Raw genomic sequence first — 26,949 nt, 5'->3', positions numbered from 1 at the left:
CACCTTTTCAATTATTCTGTAGTAACTGACTCTTTCTTTTCCTCTTTTTCTTTCTTCTCATCTTCCTGATGACAAGCCAGTACACTTTGTCATTCAGAAAGGAAAATCTTCAGGTCAAGAAATCTGTGCTCATGAACTGCTGCATACCAAGCTTCTTAGCTGTTTGGTAAAAGTAAGAATTATGCTGGTCAGGCAGCGGTGGAGTAAATCAGCCCACATTCAGGGATTCACAGGAAAGGGCACTGCCTCATGGAATGACTACAGCTATTATTGGTAATAGTCTTTCAAGAACTCTCACATTAACATTGTACCATGGCAAGTAATCTAAAGGACCTTTCAGGATGGTCATTCCAACAATAAAAGATACATAAAACAACTTTGCCAAAATGCAGTCATGCATGTCCTGAAATGAAGTATCAATCTGTGGAATTGCTCTGAAAGAAGATAACTGACTAATGTCCTTGACATCAGGTTTCCAGTGCTCCTAGAGCCACATAAGAGCCTATTGCAGTCCCAAATGTCTTCTCTATGAAGGTCAACTGCACTGTAGCACATTTATGACCAGTCGTTTTCTGTGTAGTTTCCAGAGAAACATTCAAGCAGACTGTGCATTTTTTCCTCAATTGGTTATTCTCAACTAAAAAAATGTTTTAGAGATCCTGAACAATAACATAGCCCTTGGGAGAAAAGCTTCTGTGCATTAGCCATCCAGCTGACACCATGAATGATTACATCCAAGCATAAAATTTAATGAGATTTCTACAAAAATGAGTGACATCTGCATAGCACTCAGGTCCTGGCTAAGTGTCATACATTTGTCATCACTGAGGCTTTTGTCTTTTATTAATCCGCTTTCAAGAATGCCTGCTGTTGGAAGTGGAAATGCTTTCTAGCAGTCATCCTGCAGACTGTGTAAAAGCACACATCTCAGAAAGCATAATGACACATTGTCATGCTAAGGAATGCATTTAGGAGGTTTAAAAAACATGAGAGAACTCCAACAACAAAATATATTAAGAATTTAGCAGGAGATATCTGCATAAATATATTTCAAATCCTTTAATATAAGCAAGATGCTTGTTCTTTTGTCTATAATACAGTGGCTACAAACTCTTTAACAACATTTGGTGTGCACAGAAGAAATATTGTCATAAAGAAAAAGTACTAAAATATTTCCCTTTAATTTTGTTTGTGCTCAGGACCATGATATAACTCTGGGCCTAGGGCTCCAACCCAGGAAAAGCGTATGATTGTATCAAGATCCCAGCTTTCCTTTAAACCTTCCCTCATGGCTACAAATAAAAATTTCACTAGTATTTTCCTACATCAACAGATAGCCTGAAACAACAGATGATAGAGATTGAAGATCACCCTGTTTTATTAAATTAGCCCCAGGACTTGCTATTTTGAGATGAAGGCCTGACCTGGTGCTTCCCATCAAAGAACAGAAAAATCTTGGCAGGAAGGCAGGAGTGCAGAGGATACATCTTTCTGCCATGCTTTCTTCCAGGAGGAAAAGCAAGACCTTTCAACTGCAAATTAAGGTGGGACTCCAAAAGGCCGAGAGTCACAAGGTGTCCAAGAGGTGGCACCATCTTACCCCAGCACCATTTGTGACTCGATGAAAAGCACTGACAGTGGCAAAGTCAAGCCTGCTGAGCAGGCAGAGGAAGGGAAGAGGACACGCTCCCAGCGCTGAAGCTCCTCACCACCCATGGAAGTGGAAAAACTTGTTCTTCTCTAGTGCAGAGCTGTACCCTGGGCTCCTGGGAAGATGACTGCAGTGTGTTGTGGAGACAATCTTCTTCCATCATACATCCATAGTACTCAACTTTATTGAATTCCTTCCATTCCTGAAATGGAAGGAATTGAATCCCTTCAATTTCAGACATTTGTTTCTCTTTTTTTGTTGCTATTATTTCTAAATGCCATGTATTTCTAACATATTAATCTCAATTAGTTGCTTGTAGATCATTGCCAAGTAAACAGAGGCAAGTGAATAGCGTAAATTACTTTCTCATTTAAAGAATTGAATGTCTCTCTCTCACTCTGAAGCTATTGAGCCCAAGTATTACAAAACTCTGATCATACTGTTGTTATAGTTCATGTAAACATACTTTTGTTGAAGGCATGTCAGAGGAAATATAAAGCTGTTTGCAGCTGCAAATGACAAAAAATCACAGCAACTAAAAATACTTCAGTTGATGGCGGTTTTTTAGCCTTTGATACTCAGTTAAATTTGTTTCTACTCAAGGACTAAGGATTCTGGCCAGCAAAAGATTTGATTGCATGAAACAGCACAGAAACATAATAATGCTAAGCTCAGTAATGCAGAAATCCTGGCTACAATTGCGACTTCAAATGGTGGCACCAGACCCAAGTGTTTGCCACCCTGGTCTGCAGGTGCAGAGCTCTGACAGATCAGCAAGTGGGACTGCACCACTCACCACAGCTCACGGGAATGGAAGGATCCAAAGGACCTGCTCCACTACAGCTTATGATACATGCAAACAGCATCAGGCTCCCACAGAAGTGTAGCAGCAATTGCTTTCTATTAATAAAGTTGTTTCCATCATCACCTTTCCTGCAGTTTCATTTTGGGAGGAAGTGTCCAGTAGTACATTTCTGATTTCACAGTCCTTTGTCTGTGTAGGAGCAGAAGCAAAACTTCACCCTTCAAGAACAGGAGGATGGAAAAGAATCAGAAGGGTCTTGGATGCCAAGTAAATCCAGATTTGTCATAAATAATTATAGCTATTAATAATATTAATGTTTTACAGAAGTATTAAATCCTGTCCTTCAGGACTTACGTAAGCTTTTAAGTATAAGAAACCACAAGAGAGATGCTTATTCTGCATTTATGCATAACAGAGATGCACATTTTATCCTAAACATCTAGTTACAACAACTGTGGAAGAGGATCCTGAACCAGGAAAACTTTGCCTCTGACTTAGTTTGACAAGGGCGAATGCACAGTTTTCAAACACCAGTAATATCAATATCAGGAAGATTTAAAGAAGAAAATTAGGGTAGGAATGGGACATTATAGTCACATTTTTCATTGTAAAGTAACGTTTGTTACCAGAGACCTCACTTGTTGGGTCAGTCGCATGGCCTTTATAAATGGTGATTAACATATTCTCATTTGGGGCAGCTAAATGGAATAAATAATCCTTTAATTTCTCGAGTGAGAGGTTGTTGTGGTTTTTTTGTTTATTTTTAATAGAGCTATAGTAATTATCAGCCTTCACAATATTTGAATTTGGGTCTTGTTTCGTTTATAATAGTTTTCAATTAAACAGTTAATGGACTTCCAGCAGAAATCTAATCCAGGAGGTTTCCCTGAATGAGTGAATTTGAGAAAAAGGATGAATGCTGTATCTTTGACTTAGTTATTAGTAATATTATTGTTCTCCAAGTAGCACATCCACCTGTGCTTCATTTTGATCACTATTTGTCTTTCCTGCTGACAAGTTTCACGCAAAGAGAAAATGTGATTGTGACTGTGCAGTCTAGCCTGGATGCTTCTTAAAGTTGCTCTTTTTTTCTTTTAATTTTAGGTTCAGAACAATTATAATGGAGATTTTTCTTTATTAATCTGTTTCTATTTCTAGTTCTTCTGCTGTCACTCTGACAAGTTAATTGATACTCACCCATGCAGCATTTAAAGAGTAGAAATAATCACAATTTACCCACAGAAATCATGGAAATGAGGTATCTCCATGATGTAGTAGTGTGCATTTTAACCCTTATATTTCATGGATATTGAACTCCAACGGGTCCCTACAGAATGCATCTCCTATATTAATGCTGCTCATCCACAATGGTGGTGTGGTCTGTTTGATTATTCCACTTTATTTCTAGGTCCTCCTGGTCCCCCAGGGGTTGTAATAGTGGAGGAAATTACAGACACCACAGCAACACTCTCCTGGAGTCCTGGGGCAGACAATCACAGCCCTATCTCCCTCTACAACCTGCAAGCACGCAGTCCATTTTCTCTTGGCTGGCAGACCGTAAAAACAGGTGAGAGACACTTTCAAACAGCACCAGTAGACTGTTCAAAACTCCTGCTCTTCACAATAATAACCATCTGCAACTGCAGGAACAGACACTCTTAAGAGAACAATGATAAATTAAAAGCACTGATTTTTTTTTCTTTTTTTTTTTATTCTTTTCACATTACTTAGCAACAGCTCTGAAAGGACAGCACAAAGACACCTGCCATGATGCATCTGTGAATAAGCAGAAAGCTCTCCCCTATATCCTTTAATCTGTGCCTTTTCAGGGGTACCACAGAGTACCAAAAACCTAGCTGTGATTTCCGACATACTAGATCCTTGACGTCCATCTTTCTAATGGCCATATTGTATCACCCAGTCCACTTGCCATTGTGACACTGCGTTTAAACTTCAGATGTCTGAGTGACCTACACATTTCTTTGCCATCTGCAGTTCCAGATGTGATAAGTGGTGACATGGAGTCTGCTATGGCTGTCGAGTTGAACCCTTGGGTGGAGTATGAGTTCAGAGTTGTAGCAACCAACAAAATTGGGACTGGAGACCCCAGTGTACCATCGCGAGTGATCAGAACCAACGAAGCAGGTAAGAAGAGGATGGAAAGGTTAATTTTCCAGGACTACCAGAAACAAAAAGTTTTTTAATATTGTAATAGACCTATGCTCTTCTCCCTGGTATGCATCTGTGTGTTCAGTTATCACTGTTCCAGGGTGATATTCTTTGTAATGGGGAGCCAGTTTATTTTAATTACAGGAATATTATTTAATTCACAGAAATTTCAAGTAAAACCATTCCCTGCTTTCTTACTCCATCTGGGCTGCCTTTTCACCCTACACTTAAGCCATTGCTACCTGCCCTCTGGTAGGCTTCTATTGCTCTTTGATTATAGGCTGCTTCTCAGTTTCTTTAAACAACTGCTCCCAAGCAGCCTCTCATTCCTTATTCTTCAAAACTCTTCTTCTTGAAGGTGCACAGATTTTTTTTCAGCAAGATAGGGAAGCTGTGGGAAGTTACTTAATTTGAAATACCTTGTGCTCTAAGTGTTTCTTTATCATGTACACTCTACTATGAACTGCTATTGCATTTAAAGAAATCTGATTATAATTCTGACTGGAATGGTACTGTGGGAGCCCAGCAAAAACGTTTTGTATCCTACTTGGGTCTCTTGAAAATTTCAGTGGTCTTGGAAAGTTTGGAATCATTGACAGTAATTGGGCAGAATGAAGAGAGATAAAGGACTGGGAATCTGAGAAAAATCCCTAGGCAGCTAGGGAAAGACATTGTAAGAGGCAGAAAGAGACAGGGTTTGAATAAAGCCTCAGAAGAGAACTGCATCTCAGAACACTTTCAGATTATTCTTCATTCTTCTTTGTTACTTAGGAGGCCTAGAGAGTTTTGACTTTCTTTTGATGTTTCTTAAGCTGAATAATTTGTAAGTGGTTTATTGATCATACACAATAGAAGAGTGCCAAATTCAAAGATTCCACTTGAATTTGCAAGTATAACTGATTTTGTAGTTGTAAATATTCTGGATGCATACAGCAGCTGTGTTGCACTCTGTCTTCTCATTAAGGGAGACTATAAGAATTACAAGTGGTAATGCCAAAATGTGTCCACCTTTCTTCTGAAAAAATATTCTTATCTTTAAGATACGTTAATGTTGTGCCTCAGTTCCATAGTTCACCAGTATGTGTGTATGCCACCCATAAACATTCACAGCAGACTTTTCAGGCTGATTTTCTTAGACAGAACCACAGAATCAACTCAACAATTGGGGCTGGCGGGGATCTCGGGAGGTCTCTAGTCCAGCCTCCCACTCAAAGATGTGTAAACTGACCCCAGAGCAGGTTGCTCAGTGTGTTGTCCAGTTCAGTCTTTGAAACCTCCAAGGAGGTAGATTGTGCATCTCCTCTGGGCAACCTGTACCAGCTGTTAACTAATCTCATTATGATTTTTCATTCAATATATCCAGCAAGAACTGCCCTTATTTCATCTTATGACCTCTGTCTTGTGCCCTTCTGCCCTGCACCACTATGAAGAGCCCATCTCTGTCTCATCAATGACCTCCCCATAGGCACTGGGAGCTGCTGTTAGGTTCCCCAAAGACATCTCTTCTCCAGGCTGAACAAGCCCAGCTCCCCCAGTCTCTCCTCACAAGGCAGGTGCTCCAGCCCCACCATCCCAGTGGACTCTCCTGAACTTGCTCTTGTTGATCAATGCCTTTCTCATTGTGGCACTCAGAATTGGATGCACTATTTCAGATGAAGTCTAATAAACCTGTCTTCAGTTGTAATAAGACATATTTATTTACTTCTGTTTTAAATAACTGTGTAGTTGCTAGCTGATATTAAATTTCACTGTGCAATCACAGAACTGCACTGAAGTGATTTGATTTCCATTCACGCATGTGGAAGGATGCTTCCTTTCCAACTCTCCCTCCCCTCTTCTTCTGCAAGCTCCCCACAGTGTGAAACTCAGTAATTTTATAGCAGAAGCTTCATATGCTACATACTTTGTTCCATTAAGAAAAGGAGGAAAGGAAAATTAAATAAAAAACACGAGCTAGTTTAATCTCAAATTATTTTTTTAAAAAAATATTTCACCACCATCATTCTTTCATTGATTTTGTACAATATTTCATGTGCAGTGAAAATTCTGCTGGACCCTAATGTTTGAATGGCTTCCCTATTTATTCAGGTGGTACATATCAGAAAGGACACAAACATTATGGAAAAAGTTTATCCTGTAATAGGTTGCACCCCTGGGAATACGTTCTTTCCCATTTATGAATATGTTCCCTGTTTTTGAAAAGATGGTTCAGGATTTTAATCAACTGCATGTATTGAAGCTGTGGTTGAATGTTTTTCTCACAAGTTGAAGTTTGAAAATGTTACATTTCATCTAGCTGTCACAGGGTTTGGGTTCCTTCTTCTTTCCCAGTGTTTACCAAACAAACCAAACAAAGGCTGTGTTTACTAAAACATATTCCTACAGCTCTAGTGAACATCTTCTTCATGCACACCCATTGTGAATATTCCTTTGGAAAATCATTACAATCCTACCTCTGTAAAAAAGAATTGATAAATCATCATAATGATCAGTAAAAAAAGAATAAAATTGTGAGACAGACAAAGCATGCAGGGTGCAGTGTATTTTCACCCAGTGATTGGCATTTGTTGCTGGGTAATAATCCACTATTGCTGCCACAGAAGGAGCAGAGTCTTTAACTCAAGTGGCAATGATCTGTACCCCAGTGCATGGGTCTCCTCCTGATAAACACTGCTGTAGCTGATACAAATGAAAGTCTTTTTGAATAACAAATCAGTAAGTTATTAGTTCAAATAGGAAAAAGACCATACTAGATGTTTACTTGCACTTTCAGCCTCCCAGTTAGGAATACCTTTTTGCTACCGGAGTTACAGCTGCACAAATGTCATGTTAGAAGGAGTGTTTTGTAGCATGACATTGAAATCCAGACAGGTGCCAGTAAAACAACTTAACAGCCTTTGGAAAAATTGAAGCTGAATTTATTTGGTGTGCCTGCTTAACACGGTGTGGTAAAGCAGAAGTCTGTTACCATCCCCTCAATTTCAAAAGACCTTTCTTTAAAAAAAAGTTTGTTTTCTGATTCACTTGTGAATTGGTTTGGGGTTTGTGGGGGGGGTTTTTTGGTGTTTGGGGTTTTTTTAAATAAAAAAGATTGATGCAGTCTCATTTTCTTATTCTATAGAGGGAGTGAGAAGACAGGAGTTACAATAAGATGTAACTTCCCATCTAAGATGTAACCTTTGCAGGTTAGAACCTGCAAAGGGTTGTAAAGTCAGAACCATAACACAATGGATTCTGCTTTAAACAAAGAACAGGAAAAAAAAAAGAAAAAAAAAAACCCAAACAAACCCTGTTACACATAATTCTTTGCAAAATAACATGTTGCTTATAATTTTTATGGCACTCTTAGAATGCCAGAGGCTTCGTGATCTTTTTCATTCAGGCAGCCACTGTTCCCTGATCTCCAGATATTCCTGAAGGCCAGAGCCTGTTTAGCTCTGCCCTCTGAGACAGCTGGCAGTGACTGCAGGAATTATCACCTCTGGCACAGTTTTCAGATGCCAAAGTCAAACAGACAAGAAAACTAACAATAGGTTTCATTGGGTTTCATATATTGTTTTCCAAATTAGCACATTAATATCTATCTTAGTGTACCCAGTGATCCTTTTCTTTTTTTCAGAATCTCTCCATTACTATTCCTTTATCTGAAAGCTTCAAGGGAAAATCTCTCAACATGGGTTACAGTTCTAGTACCATAGAACTCAATTCTGAGAAGACATGTATGTGAAAGGACATTATATTTCAGAAAGGACGTGGCATCAGCCTCTCTGCTCATGACCCAGGCACAGTAACCTGGCTATTTGCAGTAATGTCAGATGTGACCCACAAGTGAGAACAGGCAGGCTGCCCCTGCGCTGGGTACAACTACAGAACCATCAGTCTCCCAGCAGAGAAGGTGACTGTGTCTCATCCTCAGAAAGTTGAGGTCCCCAGGCTGAACGGTAGCTGTGTAGACAACCCACAGAGGCAGCAAATGTGTGATTCTGCTGCCATTCTTTTATACTTTAATGGAAACCAGCATTTGTAATTTAATGGAACAAGCTAATTTGACTGCAGACTAAAGTCTTTTTCTCTCCCCACACCTCACTTATTTTATCACTTCTTCCCCAAGATAGTAACAACATTTTATATTAGTCCATTATCTAAAAATACCCATGGAAACAATAATCGGGATGGTGTAAGGAAATCAACAGAATAATAAACAGATTTCCACTTGCTTTAATTTTCTAATTAAACCCTAATCTTGTTACTTAGTTCATATTTAGTTAACATGATTGCTTCTCATAGCTACTTTCATCGAAATGGATAATACTGCAATTTTCTGGCACATCTGACTTATAGCCAGCTGCTGCATTTCTGTCAGTTCTAGCCTTGATACATATTTTACAGGTCCACAAGGTGAAAAGAGCCAATAACATGAATTTAAACATGTCTGGCATTCCACTAAGGCAGTCGGGCATTTGAAGCCTGGGGGCAAAGCATCAATTACATTATCTATTCATGGGGAAACATGGGGAGAGAGAAATTGAGTAGAATTAAAGTTTAACCTGCTAATCATGCATGCAAACCTGATTCTATGAGGTAACAATGCACTCTGTTAGTAGCAGATTGTACACAGGTTTTTTTTTAATAAGTCCTTATTTACCATTAAGTTGCCCTTATTATCCGCTAGAATTTCTTCATAGCATACCAAGAAATGCCTCCATCCCAGGAAAAAAGTTACATCTTTTACGCTGGCTTTGCTTTCAGGTTTTTTTGTCGTTCGAAGTTGTGTTTTATTTGTTTGTTGACCTGTATAAAAGAAGTTTCAGCTTTTCCCATTACTGTAACTATTTTTGCTCTGCAAAAAAAATGAATAACCCTCTGTATCTGAGACATTTGGAGATGATTACAAAGGCTACTAAGCTTTTATAGAAAAAATGCTTTTCCATAAGGAAAAACAAAAAGAGAAGAGAAAGTAGATGGTAACCATTGACTGCATGGGTATATTTACATACAATAGGCTATTAACACACAATATTGCAGGCTCAAACTAATATGCAGTATATATTAACAAAGGATCCAAATGTGTGTGCTACTAAAAGACATAACAAGAAAACTAAGGAACTGGTTCCTTGGCATATATGCCACAGCATTTGAGATTTCAGTCCTGTACGTGGTGATATGGAGGTTATGTAGACTGAGTCCTGCAGCCATGCATTACATGTTGTCAGTGAATAGAACTGAATTCTGTCTTCTACTAAATTACAAATATTAATAATACAGAGGAAGTGAGAACAACGAAAATGCTGATCCTGAGACCAGCTGGGGCATCGCTGTTTTCCAATAGTTGAATACAGTGCACCACCCGCTTCCGAGGTGCTGGCACATTTTACATTTCATTCCTGAACAGATGAGATGTGAAATGTTTTCCTGGGAGGGTGAGAACTTGAGGGCTGGCCTTTCACACAGTGAAAGGGTTTTCACTTAAGAACCCTCTGTTTCCCAGATGTGTACTGCAGATTTATACAGATATATAGATACATAAAGGAAAACAACCAAGAAGAAAAAACGGCTGAATGTGTTGTTGCTTTGGTCCTTACATTAGGAAATTCTGCCAAGCTGGTAACAAACTTTTTCCCCCTGTTCATACCTTTTCCACAGCTAAGAAGAGTTGGTTTTCAAACAATACCTGTGCTTAAAAGATACAAAAAGCTCTAAAAGAAATAAATAACTGCAACTGTACCGTGAGCAAACATTTTCTTAAGGACCAAAGCCAAGTTTAATAATTCATCTCCCCAAAAAGTGTAACAATGTCAACATTTTGTTTCATTTTGCTTTATTTGACACAATGTTCCAGAATTTATTTAAAAATAAATCCATGTGGAAAATATCTCAGGATTCAAGTACAGTTAAGAAAGACCTTGTGATTAAAGTACAGAACTGGGATTTGGGAAATCTGGACTCAATTGCTTATCAGAAAACTTTGTAAATTTGGGCAGCTCACATTAGCATTTCTTACTCTAAGAACAGGAGGTTAGAAAGGGGCTTGCTTCTCTTTGTCCTCCCTCTATCTCACCTATTCAGACTGCAAAATGGAAGGACAGGGACTAAATCTAGCTACATGTTTCTACAGCAATACTATAATCAATTATAATCTTGGCTGATAAATACTTTTTTTCTGCACAAAAATTAAGACACACTACAAAATTAAGAACATGTCATATCTCTTTGCAATAAAAAAAACACACAGAACTGGGAAAAAAAAAAGATATTTCCTTGAAAAGACAAAACAGAAACTTTAAAATTATTAACTTTTCATTCAACAACATTTAAAAAATTTCTTTACAAGGTTGGAATGTTAAAAAGAGAATTAACTGGTTTTCAAGTATTTCCAGTTTTTCCAGGTTCATTGCAACATTTTCTTTTCCTTTCTATAAGGAAAGAAATCTAGAGCTTAAAGCAGTTTAAAAGATTTTTTTCAGTTCACTCACTGAAGTAAAAATAAGGAGAATTAGAAGTAAAAAATTTTGGATAAAAATTAAAATCTCTGACAGTTAAAACCAAAATATCCTCATTTGTCTTTCCACTTTTGTCTATTTTTATATAAAACTGAAGTAAAATTCAAATTACACCTTTTTTAAAAAAACACAAATGGCTATGTTTCATTTGTTATAATATCAAAATGAAATATTTAATAATTGTCCATATTTTGCCCAAAAGTGAGTACCCAAAACCTTTGAATGGGCTTATCTTTACATTCTATCAGAATCTACAGTTTTCATTAAAAAAATAACCAGAAAATCCATCAACCATGCAGAATGAAGGGAGAGGGATTTTTAAATCTCTGAGCCAAAAACTTAATTTAAGCACCCTGAAGCACAAAGCAGTTTTCAGAATGTTGGACATAGTGGAGCTCTGGAAGAAAAGCTAACATCTACCCGAAATGTTGATGGTTTCATAGCTATGGTAATACCACTTTGAAAAGCTTCCCCAAACTTTGCATTTAAATATAGATTTAATATATATAGGTGGCAATGTCGGCGCTTTTCAGCACTTTATAACCACTGCTCCCATACACAAAGCCCTCAGCAACATCAGTTCTGTGCATACACTTTTTCCTGAAGAACAAACACTGCTTTTCATGCATATGTAGCTTGTAATGATAACAGACATGCAAATTATTAAACAATTGGCCGTGGCTTCATGTACAAGCTTTACCCTTCCATATCTTTCTTTCTTTTTCTTCATTTCCTTTCCCTTTCTTCATTTATATTTCAAGCATGTCATCAAATTCTTCATAGGATGCTGAGGGGTACATTTATCATGCTTGCTCTTACAGAAAATGTTAAAGGGGTTTTTATTTGTTTGGTTTAGGGGAGATAAGTTTTAATAGTGTTTAATTTCACTTTCATTTTCAGCATGACACAGTACTTCCAAAAAAATGGAAAACAATGAGAAACAAATCCTGCTGTTTCTGTTCAAAACAAATTCCTGGCAAAGCCATTCCAGGATTCTTGTTTGTTTGCCTTAAGTGGAGGTTTCAACATCAGTGTCCGACAGCATACAGCCGTTATTTACTATGAACTACATCCAGTACCGTTTCTTTCAGGGGACAGTTTTTAGCACTGTTTGTTGTTCGCATTATGAGAGCAATGGAGAGACCTGGCTTTTAAGTCCCAACCTTACCAGTGGCTGAAGAAACAAAACAAAAGAACCAACCTGATCCCAAGTCTAAGAATTAAACAGGGGACAAGTGACAAAGGATAGCTGGCAAAGGGGCTAACAAGAAGGCTTTAAGCAGAAATACAAGCATACGATCAAACTAAGCATAGTCATATTTTATAATCCTAAAGACCAGTTTTAAGCCAAGGAGCAATTAGTTCATTTTCCAGTAGATGACGTTCTCTCATCTTCTCATTACATGAGACATTAACACAGCAAAAAGCTCTTTGCTACTAGTTGAGGTGTATTTATTCAGAAGAAACAATACTGAATTTTTCAGCTTTGACAAGCATTAAAGAAAAGAGGTCCTGATGTCCTTGTCCTCCAAGCACATGGATCCTGTGTCTGGGAGCCAAGTTTAATCATCATACTTGCATATTTGATGCAAGTGCATCTTCATGAGTGTCACTGCTAACAATTAACAACTTAAAGATTGCGAAGTCACTAATTGCATGGCAATAAACTTAGGCTATGAGTAAGTAAATTCAGATATAACACTGATATAAAGTTGGTGCTGCTGAAAGGGTTGCTAATATATAACCTCGGTGCCTGGCAAAAAATGTTTTCTTTTAATAGTTTTCTTCACTTAACAGTTACTCATTTCAAAATGTCCCCCTATAACTGTGTATTATGTGCTTTGGTGCAGTGCCGAGAAAATTTATTCCTTTGACACATTTATTCTTTTAATGGTTATTCATTTGAGAGTTTCACTGTGTGAATGTACATTTTAGTTCGGTGCAAAAGAAATTCATCGTTTTGACAGTTTTATTCTTTTAGCGCTTATTCATTTAATTAGGGCTTCTGTCTGCAAATCTGTTAACAAGAACACTCTAGAAAGAGGACACTGCAGGTTAAATAAGTCCATCACACTGGATGCTTCAAAGAAGTGCTGCATGCTTTCTCATCAGTTATGTGGCACCTACATAAAAACTTCATTTACCTTTATAAATTACCCAAAAATGTCTTGGAAAGGCAAGAGAAAAATGGATGCTAAACAAGGTTTAAATACGCTCCATTAGAGATGGCATCATAATTTTTGCATGTTAATTTACTGGCAGATGATTCTTCATCCACATCTTTTCACTGTAGAACATTCATCCCAGTGTTGCACACTGATTGTTTTTATTCTTTGGGGTTTGGATGTTTGTATTTTTTTTTTAATCCAGAGGGCAATTCTGTTTCTGAAAGAAAAATGTGATTAAATTATTGCTATGTAAAGATTAGGTCTCAGTTTAAACCAGTTCATGTCTCCAGTCAATAGAGTCCAAACAATTTTTCTCGCTGTTTAGACAGTTATCTTTGGATGGAGGGAACCACCCCAAAGCTCTGCATCCATTAGGGAAGGAGTCTGAACTACAAGCTCAGCATGGATACCTGGTTTCCCACTAGCTAATGTTAAACTGCAAAGCAATTAGATCATCTGATTACACAGAAGTCAAGAGCTTTCAGCAGAAAGTAACTATGAAAGTTCTCATTTAGCATGTGGGGAGGGAGGGAGGGAGGGAGGGAAAGAAGGAAGGAAGGAAGGAAGGAAGGAAGGAAGGAAGGAAGGAAGGAAGGAAGGAAGGAAGGAAGGAAGGAAGGATGGAAGGAAGGAAGTCGAAGGCACTGTGTTTGCCAGATAAACCCAGGTTTACTGTAGAGAGATGTTTCACACATGAGAAACCTCCCCTATCAGTCTGGTAAGAACTACAGCTAAAAGGGCTCATTTCCAACAGTGTCTATCAGAAGAAATTCATAAGCTTTGTGGGTTTGCATCATTTATGAGAAAAAACAGAACTGGGCTTATGTCCTCTAAAGAGGAGTTCAGAGTTCAAAAAGACATTAGACAAACAAATTCTAAAATGTTATGTGAACTTCCAGGACCTAGTAAAAACTGCACTTTTATTGAACTTCAGCTGTTAATGATCAACATGGGAAACGGAGAGGACCATGTACATTTATTTAAAGGTATCTTTATTTGTATAGTTCAAAGGCACAATGCTACTCAATAAATAAGCTAAACAGCATGCAATAAGGCCTTAACAGTTACTGCCTTACACCGCATTTCTACCAAGGACCTATGTGCTTCTGTAAGGAAGAGTCTCTATCTTTGGATATATTTAATCAAATAAAGAATACAAGCATTACCTGCTCACAGTAAATAAACTCAAGACATTAGTCATTTTAGGAGCACCATTAGAGGCACTAAGATAAAAAAATTACACAACTCCAATGGAAGAATTAAGATTTGGGGGTTTACAAAATATGATAACCAAATTCACTCTGATGATGATACTTACAATTTCGTTTAAAGAATTTCATCAGCTGCTCATATGTGCTTTTAAAGCCATGATGGTGGTGTCAGTTTTTGAAGAACTGGGTAGTACTGCTTCTAGCATTTTGCAGGAAATTATAAAGGGTGTTTAAGGATGATTACTTTAAAATTTCTGAAAATTGGCTGCCTGTTAAAGCATATAAGAATAGATCTACAATTACTAAAACATTATAAATCACTACTGACCTGAGAAATAGTAGAGACATATTATTTATGTCCTAAGATTTTACCTGAATTCTGAAATATGTCAGGTTTCCTGGTATCTGATTTTGATTTGTATATTCAAAAAATACAAATGTTTACAAGATAATTCCTGTTTTATCTCTTAGATGATCTGTACATTGAAGTTTTGACTAATCTGAAGAAGGCATAGTGTTTAAACAGCTTTTTATTCCAATATTATTTTTCTTATCAGCTTACGCTCTGCTTGAGTTTACCAGCTTGACTGTGGAATTCTGTGAAATGAAAGCAAATTTTCTTTACCACAGGGTGCTGTGTTTGTTATTTCTGTTCTGATTTATCAGACTCATGTCTTCTGCAGCAACTTATTACTGTGGGGAAAACTTCAATAACTTGGACGTTTTGTTTTGTTGTTTGGTTTTTTTTTCCTTTTCACTCACAGTGCCAAAGACACCTCCAGCTAATGTAAGTGGTAGAAGTGGAAGGCGACATGAATTAGTAATAGCATGGGAGGTAAGGGACTTTTCTGATTTCATGTTTACTTCTTTGAGGGCAAAATAAAGAGTACTGTACTGGGGTTTCCTTACAGCAAACCTTGGCAAGACATGAAAACAAAGTACTGTTCTTTAAAGATGTGTTAAACTTTCAAAGTGATGTGCATTTTCACGTGGTTTGAGTAGAGGGCATTATGGTAACAGCTCCAAAGTTGTGCTAATTCATTAAGTCTTCTTCCTGATCTACTGCTTGGGTTGACTTAACTTTTCTGGATCTTATGTAAATGCTAAACCAGGTGAAATAATAGTTAAGGGAACAGAAGGAAAAGCTTATAACTTTTTTATTATTATTTAAATTAAGAAACAATTATTTTTTATGTATTTCATAAAAATATAAAACTAAAGACCTGAAATCAACGTGTATTTGAGAAGATATTTGTGATGCAAGATGCAACACAGCTGTGTGACCATGCCAGTGGGCAACTGGATGAGTGGGAGTTACCTTCTCTGCTAACCATAAATAACACAGTAGAACAGAGACTTTTCTTGAGGGATTTTCAAAACTTCTAGATTCATTATGAAGAGTTTCAAATTCAGAAAATATATACACACACACAACCAAGAAAAATGACATCAAGTAAAGACATGGGGGTTTAATGAAAGAAGTTTTAGTCTAGTCAACTTGAGGAGATATTCAGATGGCAAAAGACACACAGAATTCTGGCTAACTGCTTAAAATGGCAAATTTTAGGACATCTAAATAGGCTGTCTTCTGTTGGCACATCTGCCTTCTCCGATACCAGCTACCTGAGGCAGTTGAGACAGATCTGATTTCAATTTGCTTTATAGTCTATTAATATGAACAGCAGCATCTCTCCTATTGGGAGAGAACTTGCTGAATCCCAAACAAAACCATCAGGTGGCTAGATCTGTATCTGATGTAAACTGGCTTAATCGCAGTCCTTAATATCATATATTAGTATGTAGTACTCATATTAACTGTCTTTATAGTGCTCCCCAGATGATTTGAATGGGAGACTACTGAAGTGTGTTGTATCTCCCTCTTTGTCAAGGGTTGAATTGTCCTTCCAAAAGAAACCATAGACCCATGAGCGTCCCATCCTGCAATACAGATAAAACACACAGTCATGAATTAGCAATTCCTACAACACAACTTTCAGGATACACCGACTTTTTACCACAAAAGCCAGGTGATGCTTTTTCTCTTCTAGCTAAGGACTGCAAACTGCCAATAAGGCAGGAGGTGTCAAACCTTCCCCTTTGTTTCTGATTAGCTCCTTGTTTCCATGAATATCTAATGCTGTTCTTCCTAGTGTTAATACTTTCAGCGTACTTTTGTTTCACAAACTTCTTAAACTTCATAAAGTCACTAATCAAATTAAGATTACAAAAACATCATAGCATTTCATCTGTGTAGAATATAAATTGTGAAGTGGGCATATTTACATTTTTTAATTTAAAGATTTTTTTGATTGAAAATTGTTTGAAAAATATTGTTTGAAAGATTGCTACTATTTCCAATTACAGTCACTGTCTCTTCAAGAAATGGTAAAAATATAGAACAAAACACAAAAACATGCAATTAAAAGTAAGTGTTGGAATTTCTGCTGAAGAACTTATCCTATTGCAATGGATAACACTTGAACTCACTGCAGATTTCTGTGGTCTGTGGTGTAGCCACTGCATTTCCATAAGGCACAACCACCGTGTAAATTAGCATAGCTCCAGCACAGTTGGTCTGTGCTTTTGCACGATCCAAAAAAGTTGTATTGGACTTACACAGGCAATAGGAATTCAACAAAGTACTTTGAAGTCTGAAGAGGTACTGGGATGGTATATGGGTCTCTGGGAATTCAGCAAAAGACTAACCTGCCTAGGCTCCTGGATTATACTCAGCAGGTTCAACAAAATTTTATTCACACAGCTTTAATCACAGACTGTGCATTTAGCATTTGCAGTGAAATTCAAGGCTTCTGCTACTTCTCTTATATTTCTGGCTTTTTTTATAGTGACTGTCTACTGCCAGCTCCATAAGTATGGCAAAGAGATGCCAGGCTTCTCCTTTCCAACTCAAATCAATAGTTGACAAAGTCTGTCTTGTTTTTTCCTCCTCTGCCTTTAGAGTCATGATTATTTTTTTTTCCCTTGGATGCACAGTGCACAGCTTCAGAAAGATGGGCAGAGAAGGTGTCTGTGGGTGAGGTGCCTGGTGGTGAGACAGTCACTTGCAGTGTGGAGGAGAGAGGCTTCTGTGTCCCCTGTGCCCGGGCTCTGATTCAGATGTTCATTAGCTGCAGATCTAGGGTGGGCATGTGAGGCGAGGGAGTTTAGACACCCTTTTATGACATTTTGCATAGGCCTAATATGCTCACAGCCGTTAAATACAACCTCATTCCTCATCTAGTCCATTGACTTTACAAGAAATACAGGCAGTAAATTAGCATGAAAAATTCCATTCCTTCAGCCGGACATGTAAGATTTAGCTTTTGCTCAGCCTCTAAACACCTAAACACCTTTGCTAACTGCCTGCTTGTGGCAGATGTGTCCCAATATAAGAGGCTAATTTCACAGATCCTCTGAGAAAAGAAAAGCAAATGAGATTTTTTTTTTCCCACAAAGACTCAGTTTGACAGTTAGAACAACTAGATTTATTACATTATAACCTAAGTCTCAAATTGATTACTAGACTTAAATCCCTAAGTCCTGACACCCTGTTTGGATACAGAAATTAGACAGGCTAGCACCTGAAACCCAAGAGTCCCACTGTAGTTCAGCGTCACTCACATCGCATTTTAGGAACCTTTAACAATATGTTGCTCTATATTTTTAACATGGTCACTGGAAGGGGTTATTCCATTGATAGACTACTGGTTAAAGCATTAAACACAACGAGGGAGATATAGAAGAAAAAATCTTTTGGAAACCAAGAGCTCGTTCCTAGGACAGTGGCCTAACTATGGTTCATTAGATGAGGAAACCCTTACAAGGTTCCTCTTCAGAAGCAATTGTCCCTAGGCATGATAAGTAAAATCTCAAGGCATCACCCTCACACAAGCAGCCAGATAGATCATGGTCAGCCACTGACTGACTGCTTTCTAAATTAGTAAAACTATGTCTAATCATTACCTGAACTTTACTTTTTAGCCAGTGTCAGAAGAGTTTCAGAATGGAGAAGGATTTGGATATATTGTAGCCTTCAGACCCAATGGAACACGTGGCTGGAAGGAAAAAATGGTGACATCTTCAGATGCCTCAAAATTCATCTACAGAGATGAAAGTGTGCCACCACTGACTCCCTTTGAGGTGAAAGTTGGTGTTTACAACAACAAAGGAGATGGTCCCTTTAGCCCTATAGTGGTCATCTGCTCAGCTGAAGGAGGTCAGTTCAACATGAAGTTAACTTTTATGTTATGAACTATATTAAGCTGTTTTTATATAATATGTCCTTTTATATCATGCTTTTTTCAATATAAAATACCAAAATTCTTTGCAGAAGTGCCAAGTAACATGAAACATGTTTTGCAGAGAAAGAGATGAACTAACTTGCCAAGGTTACCCAAAAAACAAGTGGCAAAGTTCAGGAATACATTTCAAACCACATCAGTCCTATCAAAAACAAAACAGAAAAAAATTTCTCTTTTAATGAAGATTCGTGCCTAATATGAAATCTGTAATCTTAACTTCAGGCTGGGCTGCTGTAACAATGAGCAAAGAAAGGCAGATATTTTCTAATGTTTCTGAAGTTCATGCTGCTTTCTTGATGGGTTAATCAACAGCTCAAAGACTAAATAAAATCACTTGTGAATGTCCATTTCCTGGCTAATGGATACTAAAAGTACACAGAATGCAATTTTGTTCTTATTTTTGTTAATTTTTCTATTATTTTCTCTCTTTTTTAGTTCATTAGTATAAAGGTTTTGAATTTATTTTAATGTCAAAATATTCAGTGTGAATTATAGCAATAGTTCAGAAGAGCAAATCAAAAATATTTCTCGAGAAATTCTATGTCCATTTGATATAACGATCAACAGTGTTTTGTGGGGGAAAAAAAACAAAAAACACTAATGTGTACTAGTGAAAGAAGTCCTGTATTGAAAGGAACTAGCGTATGGAAATTTCCATGCACACAAAAGGTAAATAAGTGTTATCCACAGGAATATTTTGAGCAGCCCCATTATTTGAAGTCATATACTTCAGTTCTTCTTTACTGCACTTTGAGTTATTCCACTGTCTCCTGTTAAGAGGATAAAATAAGTACAGTCCTAATGCAGATGGGGGGAATTTTATACTATGTCTACAAAACTGTAGTGTGAAGATAATGGTATTTTATGTGAAGCTGGAAAATGTTAAATATTATTCCATATTAGCCCACAAGAAATACATAGTTTTGGAGCCATGGTGTAGCAGAGATTATCTACTACTATTCTTTCACAGTAATTATAGAGGTTGGAAATGCTGGTTTTGTTAAAAGCAGTTCCAGTAATTTGTTTGTGTTACACTGTTTGGATCAGCATTACCAAATGTAAAAATTGTCCAGTACAACTTAGAAATTTTACAGTTGACTTCCCTGTTCCTCAATGGAAAATGATACTGTGAGACCGATGGTGATTTGTTTATTATTTAACAATTTCATACTCTAATCAGAAAGTTCAATACAAATAGAGTTTTGCAAGGGAAGGGAGGTCAAACCTTGATGGATTTTTTTATTTTTAAATAGCAAAAGCTATTTTAAAAAAAGCTGCATGATGAATTATAAGTAGTCCTTTGCTTGTTATTTGGACAAGACTGGAAATGGAATAATCAGTTACATACAAATTGATTTTTCTAACATTTCTTTTAAAATATGAACTTTACAAATTACCTTAACAGAACTATTAAAATTGACTTTTTCTCTGTGCTCCCAGAGACTGTCTCTAGAAAACAACTTTTCTGGTTACAATTCAGTTACCTGAAAGTACCTACCCATCATAGCTTTGCTAATTCAGTCTCTGTATGTGTCTGTACGTTAGACTTTCCTTTGGTGAGAGGAATTCCGTGGGGCTAATAAGACTTACATTTGAGCAAAAAATATGAGATGCTGTGACAATACAGTGAAAAATTAATTTATAAAAAGCTTTTCTCCAGAATAACCCTAGGTGCTATACTGAAAATTTAAAGGAATAACAAAACAGTTTAATACAGTTAAGTTCTGGGCAATATGGGAACTGAGGACAATAGACACTTCAGCTTGCTATGAAAAAAGGGAGATCTGTTTTTGTGGACTATCACATTTAAAAAGCTAAACAACTGGAGGCACATTTTCTCAAGGATTTTTATCAAAGAGGAGATATTAAATAAAGATTGACAGTACAATATATTATGGTCCTAGGGGTGATCCAGTAAACCCTTAGCTTAATCGCTTTTCATCACACACTCAATTCACTGCTCTGCAAACATTTACAATAAAGGTCTAGGATAAATTTATTAAAAGTGAAGGAAACTTTATGTTACATATTAAAAGGTTTCTCACATCTACAGATGGATCTACAGTTGTTTACTGGGACAACAAATTTGTCTAAGAAAGTCTAAACCCTGTTACCTCTGCTAAGCACCCAGGAAAAAAAAACGAGTTTTCATAGGACAGGTTCTGGACGAGGAATTTATCTCTTTCTTTTCTACATGAGTATGACTGCATATTCTGTACTCTCTGATCTGCATTCTGAGTCCCTTTGTGGTGACTCTGAGTTGTGCCTAGGCAAACAGCTGGGCAGGTGGCTCTGAGTAAAATGTTCCCCTCTGTGAACACAACTGACTGCTCCCTGATTACATGAAGTGTCTCTGACTGAGGCAAAAGGCTTAAAAACCACCTTCTGAGTAAAGAATCTCAGAAAACACAAGCAAAACACCAAGTGCTTGTTCATAAGTAGGGGGGCTAATATTTTTATTTCATTCCCTAAGTCAGATATTTGGAAGATAATGATACCAATGTTTACTGAGGGATCAGTGATGGTGATAACCGAAAGTTGAAGAGGAGAAAAGGCCTGACTGGTTATAGATATTTTAAGACATTTCTTCTTCATTGGCCTTTTGACTTCATGGGAAATATCACCAGGATACAGATAAAGGCATACTCCAAGAGCTAAAGATGCAGATGAATGTAGTAGAAGAACAGAGAACAGAATGTAGAAGCAGATAAAAAGACTGTACAAAACCAGCTGAATAGCACAGGAGGAAAAAAAGCAGATGTGACCCTTTGGAAAAGATGGCTTAGTGCAGCAGAAAAATTTGAAGGAGTCTTTCCTGGAGACCTTAGGAAGGGAAGAAAGCAAACCATGAAGGAGAGAAGAAAAGAGAGGTCAGATGTTTTAGTGAAGTAAAAGATATGATGAGAGTCAGGGACCGGTTCTGAAGAGGGAATGAGGATGATACACAGAAGATGCAGGACAGAAAAAAGATTCACGATTATTTTCAGCCAGAAGGCAGAACAGAAGGGCACAGTAGACATGTTCCAGCACCAGGGAAAGACCAGCCTGAATCTTTCATAAAGGAACTCTTTAATAAGAGAAAGAGACACCAGAGCACATGGAGAGCACAGCAAGTTAGGCTGCCTGCCAGAAGAAAGGTTGCAAAGTGCAGGCCTGAGGCTGAAAAAGAGCATGAACAGAGCAGGGACAAATCTTCTGACTGTGCATTCTTCCAGGAAAATAGTGGTATCAGACTCACGCTAGAACATATCAAAACAAAGCACTGAACTTCAGCGCAGGCACAGATTACTTTGATCCATAGAGAATAAAAATTGTAAAGCCACAACGTATTGAAAATAATGAACAAAAGCAGTGTTAACCACCATTTGTTTTAACATTTATATATTCTTTGGAGGGTTTTTTTGATGACTACTTTCCACTTAAATACTGAGGGGTTACAAATGCCAAGACTACTAATACAAGCCCTCAGTATCAGGGAAATCACGTGCAATCTCTATGGGTGGTTTTAATTCACTGAAAGAGGAACACTGGGAAAATCAGAAATACAGGAATGGAGAAGGAAATATGAGAGTGTACAGGTATGACTGCAAGAAGATGGAAAAGGCTGTCCTGATAAAAGAAATGGCCAAGTAGGCTTGATGTAGCAAGCATGATTAGACCAACTATGAGCTACATAAGAAAGACAAAATAAAAGTAAAAATGGTTGGATGTCATAACATACTGATGATATGATAACATGTCAGGAAATACAAAACCAGTTTGGATAAAACATAATACCCTTGGGTTCTGTGTCATTTTGGAAAAGGGCAAATAATGAAACCGGGGGTAGAACTAGAGGTCAGCTGCTGATTACCCGGACTAATTTTGCTGCTGAGAAACACCTTACCAATTTTAGATAAATTTACAGCACACTGTAAATTATGAGACAATTTAGCTGTTCAGAGTAGTTCGGACAGTAAACATGACTAATGACCTTGTGTTCCAGCTGTGATCATTAGCAGATTATTTATCCAGCACTGACTGAGAAGAAATAATGGTACTATAGTTTTGTTTTGATGAATAGTTAAGACACAATAGAAAAACTGATCATAACAAATAACAGTGGAACAAGTCATCATTAAATAGCAGGAAATTATTTAATAAGCTGGAATTAACAGTTGAAACTAGAAATGAAAGTGTTTTGGAATGTGTATGAGCCAAATGTGTAAAATAAATTTAGACTGCAAGAAATGGTACATTTCTAAGGAAGTATGTTACCTCTGAGGATCTAGAGATGTACTAACTAAAAGATATTCAGAATAAATTAAAAGCATACATAATAAAATCAAAATAATTTAAAGGCTAAGAATAATACAAGTACTGCCAAAAATTAAGGTGAAAAAAGATAGGAAAGTATATAAAGCAGGAAAAAATGTAAAATAAATAAGGTGTTGGTATTAAAGATAATCAAGGAATGGATCAACAATAATTAAATATGTCATAATTTATTTTGAATAAATAAGATGACATAGGGTACCTAAATGAATGTGAAAGTCTGCTAATTTTTACATCTGTAGTGAAAGCTTCTGGTATTGTCAAGTGCTCAGAAATACAACCCTTTCCAATTTAAGCAATGCATAATTTGCTATTCAAATGTACCATAAATGAGATTTAACCTGGTTTTCTATTCATGACTGCCATGGATGGTGAGACCTCAAGGACATGGGACAAGATCTTTTCCATTCCAAAATATTGAAAACAAAAAACAGTTGGTGAAAATAAATTTTGATTAATCTATCAAAAAGAAAATGCAAATATTTGTATATAAGTGCAGAAAAAAAATCTGCATTTACCACCAGTCTTGGAAAGTCTTGAAAGGCTACTGATAGAGCTTCTTAAGGATCATATATATCTAATATTCATAATGTTAATAGGAGAGCTGCTTATGATATTGCTGTTATTACAACTTCTGGATACATTGTCAATACAAAGAAGGATCTGAATAATGCAAAAGAAAAATGTAATTTAGAGGACTGGAGACACACAAGTGTTATATCAGTCATATAAGGAGAAGTAACAAGCCAATCCATTACAAAATGGGGACCTAATAGCTAGAACCTACAGACAAGACAGACTCTAATTTCTATCAGGGCATCATTCTGTCATTCTGGCAAAACTGCCACAAAGCTTTGCTAAAAACTTATCTACGGTTCTGGTTGCTCCTGCTCCACAAAGAACTGAGAGTAGTATAGGTTCAAAGAACTAGCATGGTCATCAGGAAATCAGTAGAAACTAGAAAAGGTTGTTTCTTTTGTCCCAGTAAAAAAAGGCTAAGTTTGAATAAGATACTGTCTGTAAATCAGGGAAATTATTAGAGATGGTAAAGAGCTTGTAAAGGTAAAGGACAATGATGCTACATCTTTTTTTTTTTTTTTTTTTTGGGGGGGGGTGGGATGTTGTTTGGGTTTTGGGGGTTTTTGGTTTTTTAGCAAATAAAACAAGCCAGCCATTGTTTACCCTTGAAGTCAACTGGCCAAAAAAAATCACATCTGCACACTCGAACATTGTCACCCTTCAGACTGTGGCTGCATCCATACACCTCCTAGGAACCATCCCTGGCCATGCACCAGCATATTCCTGGGTGTATTTTGGGGCAGCCTAATTGTCCAAGTCAACACTTCACCACAGATACTGCTAATGATTTAATGCTATGCATAACTGTATGACCATGCTCAGGCTGGTGCCTTGTCTGCCTGTCCCTGTTCAGTTTGCAGGTGTAGACACAGCCTATCAGCACAAGAATAAATATGAATTAGAATACACACAGTATAGAAATAGGTGCAGATATAAAAGGAAATAGAAATAAACATCTGGGAGAAAGAGGGAGGCCAACAGGTTTCAAAATTAATTAGATCTTTTATAAAGGTTTCTTTGTTGTTTTTTTTAATGATTGCCACCATGGGTGATACAGAATCAGGTTTTTTTAATTTCAGTATCTACCTTCTACTTCAGGCACCTGACAGAATTAACCTCACAAATATTGAAAGTTCTATAATTTTGATAAACAGTGTCTAGATGTCTAGATATGAAAAAGTGAGCCTTGAGCAGTACAAAGTAGAGCCTGCAAATTCAGTCTTGCTGTTTCAAACCTCTGGAGGGACCCCTGATGCACTTCTGTAATACATACAAGATGCAATGATACTGCACAAAGTTTTTGTTCCTGCTTTGTATGGACTTGTACTAATGCATTGAACCAATGGAGAGCCAAAGCTCTCCATAATCTGAAAGGCAAAGGGCCATGTAACAGCCTTTGCAATTTTATTTCTTCGTAACTTTAAGAAGTTTTGCATCAGGCCAGCTAGTGGATGATGTGATATTAAACAAGGGACTGCAAAGTGGAGAATTGTTCTAGTTAGGCCCATCTCCTCTTGCTTTTCACTCTAAGCCCTTATTAAACAAACAGATATATTGCCCTTTCCTTTTCCTTTAGAGGAAAGAATATGCAATTACACACTTTTAAATACAGCCCCCATGTCTTTAATTAAAATCTCACATTCATGAAGTGAGGTCCTGTGGTTCATTTCATAGCTAAAGCTGAGCTACTTGGGGTTTAGGTGAACATGAAAATTAATAAATCAGCATATTAGCTGTAAACGACAGTGGATTATTTCCTGTTTCTGCCAGCTGATCCATCTGGAAACATCCCGTAAAAGTTCAGCCAGAGCTGTGCCCACTGATTTTTTTTAAAGCACGAAATTACAGCCCTAACATGTAAAAGTTTATTAAGTATTCTATTGATTAATGTCACTAGCCCCCGTGGGAGATCAGATGTGCAATCAAAATAATAGGCACATCCCCTCCTCACGTGCTGAGGATAACTGTGGCTGCCACATCACTTGGTGGAAATGAAGCATTTATATTCATGAAGATAATAACACATCTCCAAACTTTTAAACCAACAAAGTTTGTGTTTTATCAGTCCATTTTATCCAACATCTACTCACATGCCAAGGTGAGAGAGCCATGTGTAGCTAACATGTTGGTAAAGCCTCCATGGAACAAGGCTGCTCCTTATTCCCACGTGACAGTCCACTGTGTAATAAATCTGGGTTATTCCATGGAGAAAGGAGAGCCACAGCAAGATGTGTACTGTGAGCAGCTGCACAGGAGAGCAGCATTACAGGAGTAGGCTTCAGAAGTTCTACCTGAGAAGTAAAGGTATCACCACTAAATAAAAGAGGTCCAGGGCAGAGGTCAGCGCTGATTGCTGCTTCACTGCTAGCTCAGTTCCTCACCCTCCTAATTTTTCTCTGTTTTAAAGCTGTCTGCAAAGACACTAGTCAGAAAGAAGGTGAAAATAGAAAAGACTTGAGGAAAAGTGAGAAGTCTGAGGGCCTGTCCAGGAAACAATCCGTCATCTCATTTTTGGTGTTTTGAAAATCACACATCTTTTCCCTTTCTAGCACAGGATTCTAGAGAAAATGTTATCCTGCAGACAGCCATGCCACCACAGATATGGTAGAGTCCCCAAGCCAGGGACATACATCAAACAGGCTGAGAGGTGAAGCTGAGCATCATGCCATGTGGCATTTCTTGAGAATGGAAACAGTTTGCTGCAGGTCCCTCCTTTAGAAGATCGCCCCTGTGGCTATTTCCAGCAAGGGAGCAAATGCTACCACTTCCCTTACCTACAGGCTGACACAAGAGGTGTGGATCCTTTGTGATTTCTCTTCTGATAGTTCTCTTTTCTGGATTTTTCCGACATGCATGGGTCTCGGCTGAAGTCCCAAAGTCTCAGCTATGCAGAGCTGCCTGGAGCATAATGCAATTACCCAGGCTGAGGTTCTTAGCTTCAAATGAAAGCTCAGATTTTGGATTAGGGAAGTGTGCAAAAATCCTTTCTGGATTCAAAATGAGAAGCAAATGGATATTAATTGATTGTATGAGGAATCCTGGCAGAGGCTCTGTTCCACAGGAGAGCTGAAACAACATAAACATTAATAGGCCTTTGGATTTGTTTTTTAAGCTAGATCATGTGGAAATTTTGAGGATAAATCTTTCAGAAAAACAAATCTGTTTATAGTCATAAATAGGGAGGACACAGTAAGGGCTATTAACTAGCTCTTCTTTCTCTTACTTGCCAGTATCAAAATTCAGGATTCCCT

At 37.5% G+C, this 26,949-nt stretch overlaps 1 protein-coding gene across 4 annotated transcripts in view; it reads left to right on the top strand.

Annotated features, from left to right (window-relative positions):
• The window catches only part of CNTN5 (contactin 5), a 678,106-nt gene that overhangs the window by 633,045 nt on the left and 18,112 nt on the right, over positions 1-26,949 (top strand). For all 4 annotated transcript variants that reach the window (XM_055802997.1, XM_055802998.1, XM_055802996.1 and 1 more), the window contains 4 exons: positions 3,865-4,023; positions 4,452-4,601; positions 15,269-15,339; positions 18,486-18,720. In XM_055802997.1, coding sequence (XP_055658972.1) covers positions 3,865-4,023; positions 4,452-4,601; positions 15,269-15,339; positions 18,486-18,720 — 615 coding nt within the window. The remainder of the gene's footprint in view (positions 1-3,864; positions 4,024-4,451; positions 4,602-15,268; positions 15,340-18,485; positions 18,721-26,949) is intronic.

Source organism: Falco peregrinus, chromosome 4, assembly GCF_023634155.1.
Source record: "Falco peregrinus isolate bFalPer1 chromosome 4, bFalPer1.pri, whole genome shotgun sequence".
In the NCBI taxonomy this organism is placed as follows: Eukaryota; Metazoa; Chordata; class Aves; order Falconiformes; family Falconidae; genus Falco; species Falco peregrinus.
This window is presented reverse-complemented; position numbering and strand designations above follow the sequence as displayed.